The 22302-nt window shown below is 45.2% G+C and overlaps 1 protein-coding gene, 2 long non-coding RNA genes and 1 other non-coding gene across 4 annotated transcripts in view; 1 reads left to right on the top strand and 3 right to left on the bottom strand.

Annotated features, from left to right (window-relative positions):
• LOC113614858 (uncharacterized) overlaps window positions 1-7622 on the bottom strand; it is a 10085-nt gene extending 2463 nt beyond the window's left edge. The window contains exons 1-3 of the long non-coding RNA XR_003430748.1: window positions 6970-7622; window positions 6407-6546; window positions 4982-5151 (exon numbers count right to left, since the gene is read on the bottom strand). This is a non-coding gene — a long non-coding RNA (uncharacterized LOC113614858). The remainder of the gene's footprint in view (window positions 1-4981; window positions 5152-6406; window positions 6547-6969) is intronic.
• PCYT1B (phosphate cytidylyltransferase 1B, choline) overlaps window positions 1-22302 on the top strand; it is a 129557-nt gene that overhangs the window by 74451 nt on the left and 32804 nt on the right. The window contains exons 5-7 of the mRNA XM_027096707.1: window positions 1155-1233; window positions 13259-13401; window positions 16057-16245. Of these exons, the coding sequence (XP_026952508.1) occupies window positions 1155-1233; window positions 13259-13401; window positions 16057-16245 (411 nt within the window). The remainder of the gene's footprint in view (window positions 1-1154; window positions 1234-13258; window positions 13402-16056; window positions 16246-22302) is intronic.
• On the bottom strand, window positions 2933-3005 carry TRNAG-GCC (transfer RNA glycine (anticodon GCC)). The gene has a single exon. It is a non-coding gene; the product is annotated as a tRNA-Gly (tRNA).
• Window positions 20492-22302, bottom strand: part of LOC113614857 (uncharacterized) — a 39563-nt gene continuing 37752 nt past the window's right edge. Inside the window, exon 3 of the long non-coding RNA XR_003430747.1 lies at window positions 20492-21312. This is a non-coding gene — a long non-coding RNA (uncharacterized LOC113614857). The remainder of the gene's footprint in view (window positions 21313-22302) is intronic.

Below are 22302 nucleotides of genomic sequence, written 5' to 3' on the forward strand. Positions count from 1 at the left end.
CACACACACACACACACACACACACACACACACACACACACACACACTGGAACTTGTGACCTATGTGCTCCGGAGAGTGAAGGAAGTAGGAAAAAAAGGCTGATTCCAAGGTGTTTGGAGCCTAAATAAACTTAGAAAATGGAGGTGCCCTTGGAAGGGGCCCCAGTTTTCAGGATGAATTAAAATTCCAGACAGGTGTTTAAAGTGACAGCAAGGCTGGCAAAAGAGAAAAGGGTGACTTTGGGCAAATTTGACAAGTTTTATCATTTCAGCAGCCGTATGACCCAACTGAAATAGTAATACTTGCCCTACCGGCCTCACAAGGTGGTTGTATGAATCAAATGCGAAGAGAGACGTGAATTCATTTCTACAATATAAAATCTGACTTAAGTGGGGGAATTCCCTGGTGGTCCAGTGGTTAGGACTCTGTGCTTGCACTGCAGGGGGCATGGGTTCGATCCCTGGTTGGGGAACTAGGATCCTGCATGCCGCGTGGCACGGACAAAAAAATAAATAAATAAAATAAAATATGACTTAAATGTGAGGGTGGGCCTATTGCCATCAGTGGGACAGGAAATGAGGATTTGGGCTCCTCATAGCAGAGGTGATTAAAATCTGAAGAATGGGGCTTCCCTGGTGGCGCAGTGGTTGAGAGTCCGCCTGCCGATGCAGGGCACACGGGTTCGTGCCCCGATCCGGGAGGATCCCGCATGCCGCAGAGCGGCTGGGCCCGTGAGCCATGGCCGCTGGGCCTGCGCGTCTAGAACCTGTGCTCCGCGGTGGGAGAGGCCACAGCACTGAGAGGACCGCGTACCGCAAAAAAAAAAAAAAAAAAAAAAAAAAATCTGAAGAATGAGTGAATTGTCTGAAGGAGAGATTTTAGAGGCAGAAGAACAGAAGGCCAAAAACACCTACTGTCAGAGGTGAGAAGAAAGAGGGACCAGCAAAAGAGAAACCAATCTAGTTCCCATCAGCTCGTGGAAACAGAGACAGTTGGAAATACCTTTCAGTCAAGGATTCAAGTCTGCCTTCTAAACTGCTCATTTCAACTGCTTAATTACAACTACTTTGTTCTAAAAAAAAATATGTATTTTCAAATTGCAGACATGCAGCCCCATCCCGGTGTTGATGTCACTCTCCTCTCTCTCCAACAGATTGACTTTGTGGCCCACGATGACATTCCATACTCCTCTGCTGGCTCTGATGATGTTTACAAGCATATAAAGGAAGCAGGTGAGGGTCGTCCTGTGCTCACCTGTCCCCTGCAGCATAGTGATCAGGGTTAATAAGAGACGTCTGCCCTGGGCCTGCAGCATATACGTACAAGGCACTGGCGTTTCACATGTCTCCCAAGTAGCCTCTGTTGACATGTGCTAAGTCTCAGCTGTGGCACAGACACCAGTTAGGTATTTATATAGAAATTAACCTGAGCACCAAAGTACTCAACTTCCGGTTTGAGGCTCGATTTTAGAGTTCATCACAGGACCTAAAATCACAGGACCCTGTTTATTTTTTTTATTGGAGTATAATTGATTTACAGTGTTGTGTTAGTTTCTGGTGTACAGCAAAGTGATTCAGTTATATACACACACACACACACACATATACACACATATATATATATATTCTTTTTAATATTCTTTTCCATTATAGATTATTACAAGATATTAAATATTGTTTCCTGTGCTATACAGTAGGACCTTGTTGTTTATCTATTGTATATATAGTAGTGTGTATCTGCTAATCCCAAACTCCTAGTTTATCCCCCTCCCCGGACACTGTTGTTTAAAGGGCAATCATTTTCCTCATTAACAATGAAATTACTCTATGTTCCCAAGAAAGTTCCTTCCAGAAGAATACAGATAACTGGCTAATTAATGATCTGGACTCCTCATCTCCCAAGTCCAGTCCTGCCATAGGTCATCCTGTCACATGATAATAATATCCTCAGGTACCACATGCAGAGGCCAAAAATAAAAATAAAAAGAAAGAAAGAATGGATAAATATTTGTGGTAGTCAAGTAAACATTAGTGGCAACTGTCATTCCTCGGCCACCTGTTTCCTCCTGATAACAGTTAACTGATGTCATGGAAGGCAGACATGGTGCCTGAGCTTTGGAAGTTGTCCCATTTGTCACTAGGCATTTCTCTTCAGGTCAGAGAGTCTGGTTGGCCCCAGGGACTTACTGGGGGACTGGAAAGAGGGAGGTTTCCTTCCATTGCGGGCTCCCCGGAATTAATTCCTTCATCAAGTACTCTTCGTACTCCTACGCTGCTCTGACTGCAGGGAAATCGCTCCTGGGCATCATAGAAGGTCTGTGGTTTCTAGCCTCAGTGGGATGCTCGGTTGCTCCTTGGTAACATTTACCTCCTCTTTTTCCCCTTCCTGCCCTGATTTACCCATAACTCCTTGCGTCCTTGCATCCTTGCTTCCTCTACTGCATCCAGAGGAAGAGGGGTATGTTTTCTGTCCCAGGCTAACCTCTTATCTGAACTTACCTTCTCCCTTCCCTGGAGCATGTTTTCTTTTATTCTTCCTCCCATTGTGATCCAAGCTTCTCACTCTCCAGTAGTTTCTTACCAGCTTGCGTAGAAGTTTACAAAAACAAATAAACCCAGATCTTTCCTTCTGCCCTCCCTCCTGCCTCTACCTTCACGGACATCCTTGCTTGGTCCTCCTCTTAGTGGCAGCTGTCATTCCTCAGTCACCTGCAGTCTGACTTCTGTCCCATCTTTGCTCGGTTCTCAGATGCCCTTTGGACCACCCAATCCAGCGGCCTTAGCTCAGTCCCCCCTCTGGGCATAACGACACTGCTGACCGTGTTCTTTGCTTAGACGCTCTTGTCTGGGACACTTCTGGGACCTTTGGTTTTTTGTGTGTTTTTTTTTCTTGATATCTTTTGGCCGCACCATGGGGCATGTGAGATCTTAGTTCCCCGACCAGGGATCGAACCCGTGCCCACTGCATTGGCAGTGCAGAGTCTTAACCACTGGGCCACCAGGGAAGTCCCCGCTCCTGGGTTTTGTTACTGGGTTTCTCTCCCTGTCTCACCAGCCTCAGCTCTGTGCTCTGCCATCCACACGCTCTACACTCCAGGTACACGGAATCTGTCCTGGTTTCCAGACACACCCCCGCTTTATGCCTTTCCTCCAGCTGTTCTCTGGGCTTGGAATGCCCTTCCTCTGAGCATCTTGGTCAGGGCCCAGCTGAGGAGCGAACCCAGACATGCACCCTCTCCCTGGGGCATGATTCAGCACAGCCCCCGCCCTCTTCAGAGGCAGACACTCTTCGCACATGGACCTCCTTGTCAGCTCCCTTCTCCTGATTGTGTGTGTGTGGGTGGGTGGGTGGGTGTGTGTCCCTAGCTAGAGTGAAGTGCCACAGGCCACGGCCATAACTCATCCATCTTTGCATCCCCAGCACAGTCCCTGGTACATCTGTGGTGCTCCTTAAGTGCTGGCTGAACAAGAGAGTGCTTTTATTGAGTATGATGGGGAGGCAGCTTAAGATGGAAGCCTTTTGTGTGCAGGGGCTCTTCCCAACACATGGGGAATGGAGCCATTTACCCAGATCATTCGGGCACACACTTCTGTCTTGTGGAATGGTTCATATTATTTAGATGTAAGGGTGATATTTTGGCCTGAAGGATATGGACCTTTCATCCAATTTGTTGGCTTTTCACTGGTATCTTGGCCTCTGAGTTCCTCGCACACCTCTTTATTGAAGGAGATGCTAATGACAAGTGCTGAATTACTCCAAACCATCTTAGCCTCACAGCCCAACAAAATCTCAGTGAAAGATGGAAGGGCTCACTCTGTGACTTATTTCAAAAATGACTGTGAGGGCTTCCCTGGTGGCGCAGTGGTTGAGAGTCCGCCTGCCGATGCAGGGGACGCGGGCGGGTTCGTGCCCCGGTCCGGGAAGATCCCACGTGCCGCGGAGCGGCTGGGCCCGTGAGCCATGGCCGCTGAGCCTGTGCGTCCGGAGCCTGTGCTCCGCAACGGGAGAGGTCACAACAGTGAGAGGCCCGCGTACCGCAAAAAAAAAAAAAAAAAAGACTGTGATCTGAAAGATCTTTGAAATTATATCTATGAATTTGCATCTTTTTTGCTCTACTTTATAACAGGCAAAAACTCACAAATTATAGGTGCTCTTTGGGGCAAATGTATAATGGAAAAATAGTCTCGGCTCTACCCAATACTCACCATTTTCCTGAGCTGAGGTTTTCCGTCAATGTCACAGGGTTTCAAATAATCACCAGGAATCAGAATAGTCATTGCTGGGATTTTAAAATACCCAGCCTCCCCAGATAATATCCATTTGGATTACTTAAAAAGACAGCTGGGGCAAAGGTAATTACTTCTACCCTCTTACAGGATCAGATATGGTTTTTCTGACTCTATAAGTGGAGCTGTCCAAGGTTGAGGAGGCAGTACGGTAACGTGAATTCCTTAGCTTCTCCATCCCTCTTCCTTCATCAGACCACCTTCCATAAACTTCCCATAAGCCTGTTGCTGCCTGAGAATCTTGGAGCGAGGAAGAGTTTGAGGAAGGGATGGGCTGGAATTGGTATTTTAGCTAAAGGTAGGTGCAGAAGTAGATTTTTAATGGCTTAATTTATTTTCTGCTATTTTATTTTCTACCATACATGACATCCATAGGTACTGTAGGTGCATTCATGCATACTTTCCTGCATTCGTTAAGCCATCATCTGGCACGGTACAGACACTGTAGTTTAGTGAGTTACCATATGCTTTACTTAGGGATTTCAAGAAGTCGAATACACGCCACTTTATATTGGAGCTGCCCCCATTGCTAGCACTTGCATCGGAGCCATCTTTCCCCTTCCTGGCGGCCACTGGAACTCCACCCATTGGTCCCACCATCCTTCACCCTCAGCCTGCTGCCGCTACAGCCTTTTCCTGGTATTCAGGGACCTTCAGACTCTGAAGGTAGAACGGGCTCCTAAGGGGCACTCACCCAGTTGTCTACCTCCTCTTTGGCATCACTGCCAGATCCAGGTAGAACCGATGCTTGCACGTCTCCCATGAGGGGGAGCTTCCTCTCTCCCAAGGCAGCCCATTCCGTCTTTGGATGGTTTTGACTCTCGTTGGTTAACACACGAACCGCTGAGTGCATCCACAAGCCTGCTATTGTTGGTGGGAAAATGGGATACAAAGATGAATAAGACGGCCCTCACCCTTGACAGAGAGCAGAGCCAGATATAAATAATTACACCAAAATATTAGAAGCCTGCTATATATAGCAGGCAGGGGAGGTGTGTCCAAAGGTGGGGGTATATGAGGAAGTGCAGCGTGTTTGGAGAAAATCGACAATGTTCATGTGGTAAAGGGTGCGTGGAGGTGGCAGCGGAGAGAAAAACTGGCAGGACGAGTGGTTTAGGCTTCATTCCGTGCGTCACAGGGCCAGATGCCACTCAGAGGCGGGGGGGGTGCCAGGAACAGCTCTCTTGCGGGGGAAGAACAACTGGGTAGGGGGCAAGAGGAATTTCTGTAACCAAACTTAGGAGCTCCCATTTCCACAGATGACAGAAAAAAAAACAACCCACTCTTGACACTTGAAGTAATTCAGACTCTTTAAGGTTTGCACTTAGACCACGTGGACTCAACCCGTGGCCTTTTTCTCCTGGCATGATCTGAGTACTGGCTTGGATGGGCTACGGATCTGGCTCTGCTGACCTGTTGTTGTGGGGTATCAAGACCTGCTCAGCCATCATCCCTGGCTACCAGATCCCCATGGCCGCCGCGTCCATCTGTTCCCCAGCCACGGCCCTCTTTGGCCTGTCTCGGCCACAGCCTCTGCCTCACTACCCCCCTCCCCACATTACAGGTGTGCCACCCAGCAGTCATGCTGATCTCAAGTCCCAGCTACCATCAGTGTTCCTTGAGAGGGTCCCCAGGAACGTCAAATATGTCCCCCACAATTACTGGAGGGCGGTGGGAGGGAGCCACATTAGGCCCTGTCTGACCTGCTCGCCATGTTGGCACGGGGCCTCTGTGGGACCATTTCCTCCCAAAGTTCCTCGAGGTAAACAGGGTACCAGCCCCTCTGCTCTGGGCTTCCTAAGGGGGTTTCTTACTTGCCTCTGCCCCCGGGGGTTTGAACCTGAGTCAGGGCAAGACAGAGGACTTGCTTATATTCTCTTGCTTCTGATCCCTCTCTGGGCTTTTCCCTCAACCTCAGGAGGGGCTGTCTTCTTCCCCGAGGGCAGGAAACTGCCCCTGTGTTAATTTCATCTTTCCCCACTCCAGGGCTGACAGTTCAACATTCTATACCCTGAGTCCACTGAACCTCTGGTTCTTGATCATCAAAGGGACACTCCTGGCATTCAGAAAACCCTTTCTGCAGTCCTCAAAGCCTGGCTCTTTCAAGTGAAAGCCTTACCTTTCATAACTATTCTTTTGGAAATGAGCCTTCAGAAGAGCTTGTTTGAGAAGTCAAAAGCTGAACACAGTCTCCTGTATCCTCAGCTGCCTCTGCTTTCCCCTGAGGTGATGGAGGTCTCAGCATCAGTGGGAAGAGGGCTTCAGGACACACATCATCCCCAGAAATGAAAATGACATTGGCTAATATATCAGAAATGTATTCTGCTACGTAGAACGTACTCAGTCTCCCTAATGGAGTTTTTTTGTTGGTTCACATCCTTTTGGGGCCAGCTGGGGGAACTCCATGCTACCCTGAGCTGGTCAGGTCTGTACTGTTCTCTTAGAAAGGGCTCCCTTGGTGGTCAGGAACATTGGGTAAGAACGGGAGGCCTGACAGTCTCAGATACCAGTCTTGTCTGTAAGGAGTTCCAAGAAAGGAAACCCCATACGCTTTAGACTTGGAAGGCTGCTAGGAAACATGGCGAGGTGGGCTTTGGTGGGTTGGAGAGGAGGGAGGAGGGGGCTGAACTGCCTGATGTGTCAGTAACTCAGTGATGGGTTATGGCATGGGGCGAGTATTACCTTTTTAAGTCTTTGTAAGATCTGAGCTGTGAGCAAGCTGCTTCTTTCCGAAAGTTGTCATGAAGGGCCTGGTACACACAAGTGCTTGTCAAGTGTCAATGTGTGTACAGATCCCTGCAAGATCTTGTTCAGGTGCAGATTTGGGTTCAGTAGGTCTGGTGGGACCTAAGAGTCCCATTTCTGATGAGCTCCCAGGGCGTTAGCTACTGTAGGTTCATAAAGCTCACTTAGAGTAGCATGAATCCAGACCAGGGATTCTGGTTCACCCAGAATTCCCCCAGGGGTTACTCCCAGGTTTAATTGAGTCAGCATGTCCTGGGGTGACAGTTCTTCCACTGCCTTGGAGAGCAGCAACAAGCATTTACCGGTGGTTTTATTTCTGGGTGAATAGCCTCTGGTGAGCTAAGAGAAAGTTACTTTCCTGATTTGAGGAATCAGGAAAACCTCAAGTTCTAGTTGTTGGGTGTAGAAACAGGTCCAATATTTTGCTAACTCTAAGCAATTGATCATCCGATTGTTGCATAACAAATTATTGCTGCAGTTAGTGACTTAAAAGAGCCGCTTTAGGGACTTCCCTGGTGGTCCAGTGGTTAAGACTCCATGCTCCCAATGCAGGGGGCACGGGTTCAATCCCTGGTCAGGGAACTAAGATCCTGCCTGCTGCACGGCATGGCCAAGAAAAAGAGCCACTTAATTTTGCTCATGATTTTGTGGAACAGGATTCCAGTAAGGGCTTGACTGGGTGGTCCTTGCTCAGGGTCTCTGAAACGGTTGTAGTCAGACACTGGCCCAATTGGGCTGGAGGTCCCTGATGGTGCACTTAAGGGGCGGGCAGTGGGTGCTGGCTGTTGACAGGGAGCTCAGTTGGGGTTGACACTGGTTCTAGCCTTGGAAGCCACCCGGCATCACTTATGCCACATTTTATTTGTTATAAGCACGTCACGAAGGCCAGCTCACATTCCGAGGGACAGGAATCGTGCCCATCTTCAATCCACCACAATTCCCACCTCCAAATTGAATAGTCAGGTGGCATTTTACTTGCTCTCGGAGCGCAGGCATAAGACTTACATGTGCCTTTTCATGGGCACAAGGACCCTTTCTTGTGGTCCATTGATCTACTCTGCTGATTCCTCACCTGGGGAGAGCCACGGTAGAAATCTGTTTGGGGCCCAGGTAGAGAAGGCCAGAGCGTTCGTCGTGGAAGAAAGGTGCTCAGAAATGGCGTCAGCAGCCACATTTGGCTTCTATCCTCTAATCGAGGTTCATTCTGAAAGTCAAAAATCACTTTATATGAAGCCAGAGATACCGAGGGCATGAATTAAACTTTACAGCCCTCTGCTCCGCTTGTCAGAACTACACGTCAAAATTCTCCAGCAAAGATGGAGCTTAAATGAAGTAGACTGTAAGGTCCACATTACTCATCGTCATTCTAATATTGCCTACTACTGTTGAAAGTTTCCTTCATTAACATGTGCTTTGCTGCCTCTTAAAATAGTTCCATAACCAATGCCGCAGTTCTGCAAAGCATGATGAGAAAGGTTCTTTGATCATGCTCATTACTGAATATTTTTAGCAGAGCAATAATTAGGATTTGGAGGAAGCTGGGTGCCTCATTATGTCAGCAGAGGGCTTGGCTTCTTTCAGGGACCTACCTCCCAACCAGCCAAAGCAAATCTTTCCCCAGCCCCAACTTTCAGTTACTCAGCCACAGAGACTTCACCCTGTGGCTTCAAAGAAACGGTGAGCTCATGTCACCAGTGTCTGAGTGACTTGCTAAAATCAGTTAGTGGCTAGAGAATCTCCTTAACATTTCAGCCGGCAGTGGTTGTGAGTGAAATGCCTGCCTACTGAAAGATGGGATATCCTCCTCACCAGGAAGCTCCCTGCTGCCCTCACCAAGGTGAGGATGCTGTCTCAGGCCCCCTGGCTTGGGACCTCTCAGGGATCTTTGCCCACTAGAGCCCCGTGCACAGTTGGGTGCTATTTATATCCATGCCTTTATGTGTCGGCACCCTCTACCTTCTACTTAGTTTTCTATTTGAGTCCGCTTTCTTAGAAGGTGCTAAAAGAAGTTTCTGACCTCGGGGCCAACCCCAGCTCTGCCCTCTGAGCCACAGTATGTTAGAAACTGGATGCTTTGCCTGTGACAGCGGGGCCGCCCTGCTGCTGATACTATCAATGTGCAGATGGTGGCGAAGGAAAGCTCCAAAGGGACGCCCTGGTTGGGGCTAGAAGGCTGACAAATTCACCACTGTCCATAGATCCGAGAGAACTGGGTTTGGAAAGGCACTTGGACATCAGTGTTCATCTAGTCACTCATTCAACAAATATTCCTGGTGCCTGCTTGTCACCCAGTGCTGAGGACACAGACGAGAAGAAGGCAGGAGTGCTGCCTTCCCTCAGGCAGCTGATAGTCAGGTGGAAAAGGCAGTTACGGAACAAGCTGTCTGGGAATATTTGAAGGAAGAGAGCAGTGGACCATGGGCGAGAATTATAAGCAGGAAGACCCAGTCTGGGGTTTGAGAGATTTCCTTGAGGAAGTGATGCTAAAGGTGAACCCCAGTGGATGGCCGGGAGTTAACCAGGTGGAGAGTATGTGGCAGAGTGAGGGGAGGGGGCAGCCCTTGGAGGACACTCAAGTCCAGGGCCGCTGGGCCAAGGCAGGGCCAGCCTGTCGCTCAGCTCCACAGAAAACAGTGAGAAGAGCGCCCGCTGCATCTGCGGAGCACAGCGCCCGCTGCATCTGCGGAGCACAGGGGCCTTGGCTTAGGGAGTGAAGGGGGAACGCGGGTCTGAGATGAGACTGGAGAGAAGCACAGGGAAGAGAGAAGGCAAACTGCCTCAGAGTCAAGTTAAGGATTTGAATCCAAATACAAAGGACGGTAGAAAGCCAATGAAGGATGTTGAGCAGGTATCTGACTTATATTTTGAAAGACTGCTCTGCGGCTCTTGCTACGTGGAGAGCAGATTGAGGGGACAGAAAAGCGACATCCCTGGAGACTGGTTTTGAGGCTCTTGCTGTAATCTGAACAAGGTGGGGTTAGATTGGTTTAGATGGAGGATGGAGGAAAGTGGGTGAACCAGGGAGACATTTAGGAAGTAGATTGGTGAGTAGAAGGAAATTGATTGGACGTAAGGAGTGAGGGGGAGGGAAGCGGCACAGGTGAGGCCGAGGTCATGTGCAGCCACCTCATTTCTCAGCTTCAGAGGCTGAGGTTAAGTAACTTGCCTTCTGAGGCTTGAGTGACTTGCCCAAGTGTACAAACGGAGGACCCAGCACCCTCGTCCCTAGGCTCTGTCCATCATGCTGTCTCATGCCTGATATCTCTGACTGAGTGACCATTATCATATTAGAAAGATCTCAATTGCCAACACATCATTTCAGTTGACAACAGAAGTGCAAGCATAAACCAGATTCTTTTCAAAATTTTAATTTTATATTGGAGTATAGTTGATTAACAATGTTGTTAGTTTCACGTGTACAGCAGAGTGATTCAGTTATGCATATACGTGTATCTATTCTTTTTCAAGTTCTTTTCCCATTTAGGTTATTACAGAATATTGAGTAGAGTTCCCTGTGCTGTACAGTAGGTCCTTGCTGATTATTTTAAATATAGCAGTGTGTATATGTCAATCTCAGTCTCCCAATCTATCCCTACCCCTGGTAACCATAAGTTCATTCTCTAAGTCTGTGAGTCTATTTCTATTTTGTAAATAAGTTCATTTGTATCATTTGTTAAGATTCTGCAGATAAGCGATATGATATTTGTCTTTGTCTTACTTCACTTAGTATGATAATCTCCAGGTCCATCCATGTTGCTGCAAATGGCATTATTTCATTCTTTTTGATGGTGGAGTAATATCCCATTGTATATATGTACCACATCTCCTTTATCCATTCATCTGTCGATGGACATTTGGGTTGCTTCCATGTCTTGGTTCTTGTAAACAGTGCTGCAGTGAACATTGGGGTGCATGTATCCTTTTGAACCATGGTTTTCTCCAGATATATGCCCAGGAGTGGGATTGCTGAATCATATGGGAACTGTATTTTTAGTTTTTTAAGGAACCTCCATACTGTTCTCCGTAGTGGCTATACCAATTTATACTGCCACCAACAGTGTAGGAGGTTCCCTTTTCTCCACACCCTCTCCAGCATTTACCGTTTGTAGACTTTTTGTTGTTGTTGTTGTTAAAGAGGAGCGTGTTTTGTTTATTTATTTACTTTTGGCCATACTGCACTGCACGGCTTGCAGGAACTCAGGTCCCTGACCAGGGATTAAACCTGGGCCATGGCAGTGAAAGCCCAGACTCCTAACCACTTGGCCACCAGGGAACTCCCTGTTGGTAGACTTTTTGATGATGGCCATTCTGACTGGTGTGAGGCGATATCTCATTGTAGTTCTGATTTGCATTTCTCTAATAATTAGTGATGTTGAGCGTCTTTTTCATATGTCTCTTGGCCACCTGTATATCTTCTTTGGAGAGATGTCTATTTATGTCTTCTGCCCATTTTCTGATTGAGTTGTTTTTTTGATATTGAGCCACATGAGCTGTTTGTAGATTTTGGAGACTAATCTCTTGTCAGTCACATTGTTAGCAAATATTTTCTCCTATTCTGTGGGTTGTCTTTTCGTTTTGTTTATGGTTTCCTTTGCTGTGCAAAAGCTTTTGAGTTTCATTAGGTCCCATTTATTTGTGTTTTATTTCCATTACTCTAGGAGATTGAAAAAGATACTGCTGCGATTTACGTCAAAGAGTGTTCTGCCTCTGTTTTCCTCTAAGAGTTTTATAGTATCCAGTCTTACATTTAGGTCTTTAATCCATTTTGAGTTTATTTTTGTGTATGGTGTTAAAGGATGTTCTAATTTCGTTTTTCTACATGTAGTTGTCCAATTTCCCCAGCACCATTTACTGAAGAGACTGTCTTTCCTCCATTGTATAGTCTTGCCTCCTTTGTCCTAGATTAATTGACCATAGGTGCATGGGTTTATTTCTGGGCTTTCTATCCTGTTCCATTGATCTATGTTTCTGTTTTTGTGCCAATACCATACTATTTTGATGACTGTAGCTGTGTAGTATAGTCTGAAGTCAGGGAGCCTGATTCCTCCAGCTCCATTTTTCTTTCTCAAGATTGCTTTGGCTATGCAAGGTCTTCTGCGTCTCCATACAAATTAAAATTTTTTTTTGTTCTAGTTCTGTGAAGAATGCCATTGGTAATTTGATAGGCATTGCATTGAATCTGTAGATTGCCTGGGGTAGTGTAGTCATTTTAACAATTTGATTCTTCCAATCCAAGAACATGGTGTATCTTTGCATCTGTTTGTGTCATCTTTGATTTCACCAGATTCTTGTCTTTCATAACATTTGTGACTTCCTTATGGCCCTGTATTGGTACACCCAGATACATCTTTGAGGACTTTAAGGAAGTTCTATGAAAAATTGGCATCCTCTGTGCTTGTTTGTTTTTACTCAGTCCCACAGAGTCTAGATGAAAGGGCCTTTGAGTGGTGAAACCATCATTCAGAGTAGATTGTTCTTAGAGAGACAAAATCATCTAGCAGCCCCTGGGCATGTCTTTCAATCAGAGACAACAAAAATAGTCCACCCTTTCTCTTATCCTTCACTGTAATGTGACGCAGAACTCCCAGGGGAAGAAGGGGAGTTGCTGTGATCTAATTCGTTGACTCGGTTGTTATTCTCCATTCGCTTATTCACTTAATTTGCATTTATTGAGCACTTGCCATGTGCTGGACACCAGGGCACTGAGCTGGGTGCTGGGAATGCAAAGATGATCAAGGCACAACCTGTGCTTTCAGAATGTTCCGTTTCTACAAGGAGAAGGATATCTAAAATACTTTTGTTAATGGAAATCAAGTTTATATTCTAAGTGCTGTGGTTTCTGCCTGGTGATGTCAGGAAAGACTTCGCAGAGGCATAGCCTTGAACCCGGACCCTGTAGGAGGAGGAGCAACTCTGCAGACGCTGTGGGCAGGGAAGGGGGATCTGGGGCAGAAAAGAAGGGCGTGGCATGAGCAAATGTCGGGAGACAGGTGAGCGCCTGGTGCATCCAGGGAATAGGTCTAGGATGACGAACACACAGTGTTTATGGCAGGGAGGGAGTGTCCGGAACTGAGCCTGGCAGAGTCAGCTGGGGCCAGATGTGAAAGCCTCACTGACCCACCTAAGAGCTGCCACTTTGTCCTGGAAAGGAGGGCCATTCAAGAAGAGGGGTCAACCGGGGCCACCTTAGTTGTTTTTCTTTATTCTGTCTTTCCTATTGGAACAGGAATGTTTGTTCCAACGCAGAGAACGGAAGGCATCTCAACATCAGACATCATCACCAGGATTGTCCGTGACTATGATGTTTATGCCCGACGCAATCTCCAGAGAGGGTACACAGCCAAGGAACTGAATGTCAGCTTTATAAATGTAAGTGTGCCACCCCGGACCCTCTGAGGTCCAGCACGTCACACTACTGTGAACACCGTCTATTAATCACTTACTCTACGCCACGTGGGATTCTTGATGTTTGACATTTGTCTCATCCAATCCATGTAACAGCCCAGTGATGTATTATTATCCCCGTTTTGTAGATGGAGAAACCAGTGTTCAAAGGGGTAACATAAGTTGACCGAGGCCCACAGGTAGCGAGTGAGCTTCACATTTTCTAAAGGAGCTGCCTCGCCTCCCTCTCTTCACCCCAACCTCCCCCTTTAGCGTTCTCAGACTTGGGTGAAGGATTTCCGGGAGATCTGCCCTCACAAAAGGCAAGAGTTGTCTTCTGCTCAAAGGGAAGGAAGGAGGGCAGAGGCAGTGAAAAGCTAAACCCAGAGGAAATGCTTTCTTGTTTTAACATTTTACAACTTTCATTTTATTAAGGCCTTACAGGTGCTCATTAGAAACGTTAACAGCCGCTTTTTTTTTTTTATTGTCCAGAGAAATTACAGCTGCTTAAATAAAGCTCAAAGTCTCTGGCTTCCTTTTGTATTTCTGCCGTTTTGTTCCCACAGAGCTGCTGTTAGTTTAATAATAGAGCAACTGTTAAAACAATGTTTAAAACAAGCTGTTAAAAGGCAAAGAGGGCAGCCCAGTTGCTGGAGGTGATGCTCGTGAGTCTGGATGACTGTATTGGCCTGGACTCCGAGGCGCTCGTGGAGTTGAGTAAAATAACTCTCCGTACATACGGAATTTCCACCCCCCGAAACAGATACTGTCCAAGAGCGATTTTTCTACAAAACCAGATGCTTATATGTATGTGCAGCCACAGTTATCCAGCAGCTTACACACATCGATCATCCGTGCCTCCGAATGAGGAAGGGTTCAGGAATCAGAAGTCAGTCATTATTAGTTGTCCTCGCGAGGCAGGGAGTGTTGGGAGTCCAGGCTCTGTGGCTTCGTACAAACTGGGCAACAAAATGGAAAATGTCGGGTTCAAGTGGCACCAGATCAAGTGGCCGAAAAGAATTCCGTCCAAGTGGTTATTTGGTATCTTATAGAGCATAAAGCCCTGGTTATTTCAATAAATTAAACTGTCTGTTCTTTTCAATTGAATTCGGTAGCCCATCCAAGCGTGTGGAGGCATTTCCAAAAGTTATTGCTCACGCTCTTTCAGCGGCCTGTGGATAAGCCGCTTAGCTCAGGGAACCGTGTAGTCAGCGTGGATGAGCCCGTTGCTTTTCTGTGACAACAAACCTGGCTGCGGCTCAGAGAGAAAATCTAATGTGTTGGATGGGCATGTAGATGAATCAGAACCTCAGAGGCGGCAGGAACCTGTCGCCCAGTCCAAGCCCCTGAATTCAGAAGTGAGGAAAGCTGAGCTCAGAGAGGGATGTGGCTAAAGTCCTTCAAGCAAAGTGGAGGTGGAGGCAGCAGCGGCCTCCCAGCCTTTTGGCTCGTGGTCCAGTGCTCACTCTAGTGTTCCGTGCTGCTCCTGAGAGCTGCGTATAGATAGTAACCATGTATTATGTAGAGCTGGCTGGCAGCACAGGTAGCTCACACCCCAACCTGAGGCTGCAGTAAGGTTTGTAAAGCCTAGATCAGGGAATCCTGACCCAGTTTTGTAATATTGTACCTGGCTCAAAAAATTCTGAAATATGAAATAGACTTCAGTTCCATATAGTGAAGAAAAGGGATAAACCTTATTACCTCTCCAGGAGAAAATGTTTTATGATTGCATGGAGGAAAAGAGCCTTTGTTTCATCTTATTTTCATGGTTTTGATTCCATTCTCACCAGGTAACATGATTAAATGCCTCTGCGGCGTAATAGTGATCAAAGAGCCAACACACACTGAAGCTTCTACTAAATGCCAGGCTTTGTGCCAAGCACTTTACATGCATTATCTTACCTAATTGTTACAGCACCCCTATAGGGTAGGGACGATAATTATCCCTATTTTACAGATGAGAAAACTGAGGTTTAGAGATGACACGTGACTTGCCCAACGTATGTGCCTTCCAGGCACAGAGGTATAGCAATGCTGCATAAAGGCTATGAACAAAATCCCAGTCCAGAGAAGCTATCAGAACAAAATCTTCCTTCGTTACCAAGGAAACTGATGCAGTTCCGTTAGCTTAATGGCAAATATCGTGACAGTGACAATTTTAGTATGACACGTGGGTTCTGAGGCCCAGCCAATATTTCAACCAATATTGGTTTTAACAATGTCCCAGTAAAATAGGGAGCTCAGGTAGCTTCTGAGTGGCCATTCTATGTACAATTCATATTTTTGTCTAAGTCTCAGGAGAATTGAGGGGCTGTATTCACCCAGTATCTCTCCGTAATAAAGGGCAAATGTATACTTTTGGTTCTTCTCTTATATAAGTGAATTCAACTCCAATATTTACAAGAAAGAGAACATTAAAACCACTTGTACTTCACTGTACACATTCAAGTAGACTAATGAGAAGTGACTTTTCTTCCGAGAGGGCCTTCCTGTCAATCCAGCCCTTGGGAAATAGCATCCTGACTCTTCAGGTTAAGAACACACATGAGTTGAGATAAAATATGACCATTCTGTGAATGACTGATCTCTCCCATGCCCTCTTGGATAAATCCATTTCTTTCTCCTTTAATTTTGGACCAGGAGAAGAAGTACCGCTTCCAAAACCAGGTAGACAAGATGAAGGAAAAGGTCAAAAACGTGGAGGAAAAATCAAAGGAATTTGTAAACAGAGTGGAAGAAAAGAGTCATGATCTAATTCAAAAGTGGGAAGAGAAATCGAGGGAATTCATTGGCAACTTCCTAGAACTGTTTGGGCCTGATGGAGCATGGGTATGTAATTATTTCACTTGGCCCTGCAGTAATGGGTGTTTTCAGTTTATCCTCCTTTCCAAGGAACTACTCAAGGGTTCCCTTATCTCCGTCCAATATGTGGCCTCCACTTTGGGCATGAGTCCGAATGACTTTAAGTCTACGTCACTTCCTTAGTTTCTGCATTTCCTCTCAGTATGGCATCCAGTAGTGCCCAAAGCCAGCTCTGGTCTCTATTTCTATTTCTTATCCAGAGTTTGAAGCCACTTGGTAGTCATTGAATGTCTGTTACCGCAGAGGTTGGTTCCGTAGCTCATCCCAGTCTCCCGGTTGGATGGTAAGGGTGAAGTGGGTCAGTGGCATCATGGAACTTGACCCACTTGTAAGTGGGTCAGTGGTATCATGGAACTGATGCCTCTTGGATCAACCAGAGGAGGAGGATGCAAAAGAAATGCAGCTGCCTTGATCGCCTTTGGTTGTCAGGAACTCCTCTCTCATTGGTTGGAAGAGAGAAAGAAGAGGTAGGACTGTCTCTGTATTATCATGCCCTGATTTGCCCCCTTTGTTTCCCCATGGTGTGTATGTGCTGGGATAGGCATAAAGGTGTTGAGGGACCGCGGCCATGATCTGAATCTTAAAACTAAGACAGAAAATGGAGACAGGGTCTCTTGCCTAAATTCTATATGGAATTCTGAGTGAAAATTATGGAAAGGGAAAAGAAAATTCTGGAAACCGCCTTCTACTCCAGTGGTATTTCTATTGTGCATGCACTTCCAGAGTAAATAACCAGTATTATCAGCAGAGTTAATGAGGGTTCTATGAAAAAGATAGTTTCTTAAAATTGAAGTATAGTTGATTTACAATGCCATGTTAATTACTGCTGTACAGCAAAGGGATTCAGTTGTACATATATATACATTTATTTTTAATATTCTTTTCCATTATGGTTTGTCATAGGATACTGAATAGAGTTCTCTGTGCTATACAACAGAACCTTGTTGTTTATCCATTCTATATATAAAAGCCTACATCTGCTAACCCCAACCTCCCACTGCATCCCTCCCCCAACACCCCCCGCCTTGGTAACCACCAGTCTGTTCTCTGTGTCTGTAATTCTGTTTCTGTTTCACAGATAGGTTCATCTGTGTCATATTTTAGATTCCACATATAAGTGATGTCATATGGTATTTGTCTTTCTGATTTACTTCACTTAGTATGATAATTTCTAGTTGCATCCATGTTGCTGCAAATGGCATTGTTTTGTTCTTTTTGTGGCTGCGTAGTATTCCACTGTATACATATACCACATCATCTTTATCCATTCATCTGTCAATGGACATTGATTTCCATGGCTTGGCTATTGTGAATAGTGCTGCTATGAACATTGGGGTGCATGTATCTTTTTGAATTAGAGGAGTTTTGTCTGGGTATATGCCCAGGAGTGGGATTGCTGGGTCATATGGTAACTCTATTGTTAGTTTTCTGAGGAACCTCCATACTGTTTTCCACAGTGGCTGCACCAACTTACATTCCCACCAATAGTGTAGGAGGGTTCCTTTTTCTCCACACCCTCTCCAGCATTTGTTATTTATGGACTTTTTAATGATGGCCATTCTGACTGGTGTGAGGTGCTACCTCATTGTAGCTTTGATTTGCATTTCTCTGATAATTAGCGATGTTGAGCATCTTTTCATGTGCCTCTTGGTCATCTGTATGTCTTTTTTGGAGAAATGTCTACTTCGGTCTTCTGCCCATTTATGGATTGGATTGTTTGTTTTTTGTTATTGAGTTGTATGAGCTGTTCGTATATTTTGGAAATTAAGCCCTTGTTGGTCACATTGTTTGCAAACATTTTCTCCCATTTTGTAGGTTGTCTTTTCATTTTGTTTACGGTTTCGTTTGCTGTGTAAAAGCTCACAAGTTTAATTAGGTCTCGTTTGTTTTCGTTTTTATTTCTATTGCCTTGGCAGACTGACCTAAGAAAACACTGGTACAATTTATGTCAGAGAATGTTTTGCCTATGATCTCTTCTAGGAGTTTTATGGTGTCATGTCTTATGTTTAAGTCTTTAAGCCATTTTGAGTTTATTTTTGTGTATGGTGAGAGGGTGTGTTCTAATTTCATTGATTTACATGTGCTGTCCAACTTCCCAACACCACTGGCTGAAGAGACTGTCTTTTCTCCATTGTATATTCTTGCCTCCTTTGTCGAAGATCAATTGACTGTACGTGTGTGGGTTTATTTCTGGACTCTCTGTTGTGTTCCATTGATCCATAGGTCTTTTTTTGTGCCAGTACCACTCTGTTTTGATTACTGTAGCCTTTGTCGTATTGTCTGAAGTCTGGGAGGGTGATGCCTCCTGCTTGGTTCTTTTTCTTCAGGATTGCTTTGGACATTCTAGGTCTTTTATGGTTCCACATAAATTTTAGGATTGTTTTAGTCCTGTGAAAAATGTCATGGGTAAGTCGATGGGGATCACATTAAATCTGTAGATTGCTTTGGGTAGTATGGCCGTTTTAACAAGATTAATTTTTCCAATCCAAGGGCATGGGATATCTGGAAAGTGATAGTTCTAAAGCTAACTAACTTTCCTTTTACAACAAAAAGGAAGGATTCCATTTGATTTTCCTGATTTTAAGTAGCCTAGATTTCCTATTATGACGTGAGAAGTCTCTAACAAAATTCACTTTGGCTTTATTTTATTGATGGTTTGTCACTGCTGAGTCTCTGCTCATTTGAGCTGGTTCATTATAGGATTATCTAAAACACTCCAATAGAAAAAAGAACAATGTTTGAGAAGTTACAAGAGATGCCTTGCTTAAAGCCTAGCAGTCTCTAAGTGATTACAGAGGCAGCTGTCATAGGCCAACCATGTCTTGTTGGCCGAGTCTGAGAGGGGTGGAGGGTTTGCAAGGGGCTGCTTGAGCCCTTGATGACTTCTAGAAGGAGCTTGTAAGAGTGGGGGAGCTAAGGGTTGGGTTCCTTTTCGTTTTCCCTGGGTTTCAGCTCAGTTCACTTTAATTCATGGGACACTGATTAATGTCCTTGTATGTGCATGGTACTAGGGAAGGACATGAAGGTAAAGCGCAGACCCTGTTCTCTGGGATTCCGTGGTCTCTGTAACAAGTCTGGAATTTCTCATTAAAATAGTTAACGTTTTTCACAACTAATTTTCAGGCTCTGAGGAAACAACTAGTGGTTTTTAAAAAATGAAACCATGTAGGCATTCATTTGCTTGCAGGGATTCAGAAATGTGTCTCTGCTGAGAAGCGCTGGTATTGTACCTCAAGCGGGAGGATGTTTCCTCCACCTGCCGTGAGCAAAGGTGGGAAAGGATATCATTTACATAGCAACTTGACAGACTCTAGTTGTTTCGGGCTCCCAGTGAAGGTGGAATAGTAGCTGGAATTGTACTAGGGGAATTTGGTGACAGTGAGCTGAGGTGATTTTTAAGAAATGAAACCCAGCTAAGATACTGGAGGCTTTTCTTTTTAAAACTTGCTATTAGTGTCAAAACTGTTATTCATATTAATTTACCATATCAGCCAGCCTCAGATGTTACTTTTGTTCTGTTGACATTAAAAGTACAGGAATAGTTACAAGGATGTTAAATGCCAAGTTAAGTAATTTGCTTTCCATGAATATGCTATTATTATAATAATTCTTTATTTGTGGATTTGGGACTGGAACTCATTTCTTAAAATAGAGAATCTGTGTTAACCTGCCAATATAGTACTGATACAAATAACCCAGACTTGGAAAGGTACAAAATACAAGGATTTAAGGTAAAAAATTTGGTACAACAGGTTCAGCATGTAGCTTACAGTGGGTACTCCATAAATGTTTCTAGATTGAACGAACAGATGCGTGATGAAGACCTATTCACAGAACTTTCCAGCACCTGCGAAGGATATGGTGAGGCCTAAATCCTCCATGTCTACATGGATCTATATATCGATGCTCTCTACAGATATGCGTACTGCTACTGCTAGATCAACACATACCCTTAGCCTTCTGTTGTTTATGGTGCTGGACAGGGCTTGCTTACAACTTAGCATTTGGGGGCTCGATTTCAGTAGGCAGACTTGGTTTGCTTGGCCCTTAACAATGTTGAAACCTTTCTCATAGGGAGGGCACAAACTCTCCAGTTGACTGTGTCTATAACATTCCCCACTCTTCCTTGCTGCCACCTTCTCTAACCTTACACCTTTATGCTGCCCACCTGGCCTCAGGGAATATTTGTGTTTGCACCTTGTGGTATAGTGTCTGTTTGGAATCAAGAACGAGGATATAAAACCCAAAACCTTACAGTCCATCTCTAAGAGGAGGGTGGTGGTGATGTTACTGTCTAGAAGTTGTATGGTAGGTTCAACTCCTTTTTACATAGTCCTTTTATGTCTACTCTACCCATTTTAATCACATAAGAGGGTAGTATTATAGCAGTGTTATAAAGAAACAAAGGTCTAGAAAAATTATGAACCTTTCCAATGGTCTCATAGGAGTTTGGAGGTACCAGGATGGACCCTGGGGCCAAGCCTCTTTATCCAGGCCAGCACTGGATCCTTCATGATGGAAATGTCCATGGGATGCAGTCACTTTGCTTCACTCTCCTTTGGCTAGCGTGTGGCACTGTGGAGAAACTAGGGTCTATCAAAACCCTCCCTTTAAGGCTTTTTAAGGCTTTTGTGACAAAGCCAGTTGCCAAAAGGGCACATGAGGTGAGGTCATCTAGATTCAGGACTTCCTTCCTAAGCAAGAAGAAATCATGGTGTTCATGGCTGTACTCATTATTAGAGTGTAACACATTACCCCAAAACTTAGTGACTTAAAAACAAACATTATCTCACATAGTTTCTGAAGGTCAGGAAGCAACTTAGCCGGATGGTTATGACTTGGGGTCTTGTTATGAAGTTGGCCGTCAGGATGTCAGCTGGAGCTGCAGTCACTGGAGGCTGGAGGATCCTCTTCCACACTCTGATGTCACTGTCGACTGGATACCTCAGTTCTTCACTATGTGGGTCTTTCCACAAGGCTGCCCCAAGTGTCTTCACGACATAGCAGCTGGCTTTCTCCAGAGGGAGTGAGAGTCTAAGGAAAAAAAGCTATAGTCTTTTATGATCTAACCTCAGAAGTGACAAAGCATCACTTTTACCATCTTCTATTGGTTACACAGACTAATCCTTGTGTATTTGGGAAGGACACTACACAAGGATGTGAATACCAGCGGGTGGGGCCATTGCTTTTGAGAATTGGAAGCAAGCCATCTACTTTCCAGCTGCTGTAATAGCTTCTCAGTCCCCTTTTACTCAGTCTGATGGGTGGAATGTCAGAGACCAATATGTTAATTTTCAACCTTATCATCTACCACTCTATGTAGTTAACTGTTTGCTTGATTCTTGTTACTAGTTTTGACCCATACTCAGAAGAGAGCCTGTAACCCAACCAGAGATGCAAAGGGAAGCCTTCCCAGCGGAGACTTGGCATTACCTCTCTTTGGAGGATGTGTCTCTGACACACAGACGGTCTCAAGGGAAGGGTTGTAAAGGAGCTACATTTTGAAGCTTTGTTGCTATGTAGGAGGCAACCCTGTTCATGTCCAAGATATTGAGAGGCAAGAAGTCAGGACCAGGACCAGGGGATGCCGACTTCCTAGTGAAACTTCATGTTTGCTCTGGGAATTCAAGCATTTCAAACGAAGATAGCGTTCTCTTTAAACATCAGTACCCCAGCCACATATGCTGTCCTTTAAAATATTACCTATCATTTTGAATGATCTGCCATTCCTCCATTGACTCTGAAAATAGAATCATCTCCTGTTTGAAGGGAGAATGGCTCTATTCTGTTTTACCATGTGAACATAGACCCCTTCCCTGGAGTAACAGGAGAGAAGGACCTTAAGTCAGGTGCAAGTTTTCGGTTCTTCCTGGACCACGAACCCCCTCAGCCTCACCCAGTCAGCCTGGTGGATCTGTAATTTGCCATCTGATATGAGATTACTTAAAGAAAAAAAAAAAACACCTTGATGGTGTGTTCTTTTTTCTTAGAAAAACCAGATTTACATGATATAAGGTCCAATGC

Source organism: Aethalodelphis obliquidens, unplaced genomic scaffold (genome assembly GCF_003676395.1).
Source record: "Aethalodelphis obliquidens isolate GAN/ISIS:26980383/991018 unplaced genomic scaffold, ASM367639v1 scaffold107, whole genome shotgun sequence".
Classification (NCBI taxonomy): Eukaryota; Metazoa; Chordata; class Mammalia; order Artiodactyla; family Delphinidae; genus Aethalodelphis; species Aethalodelphis obliquidens.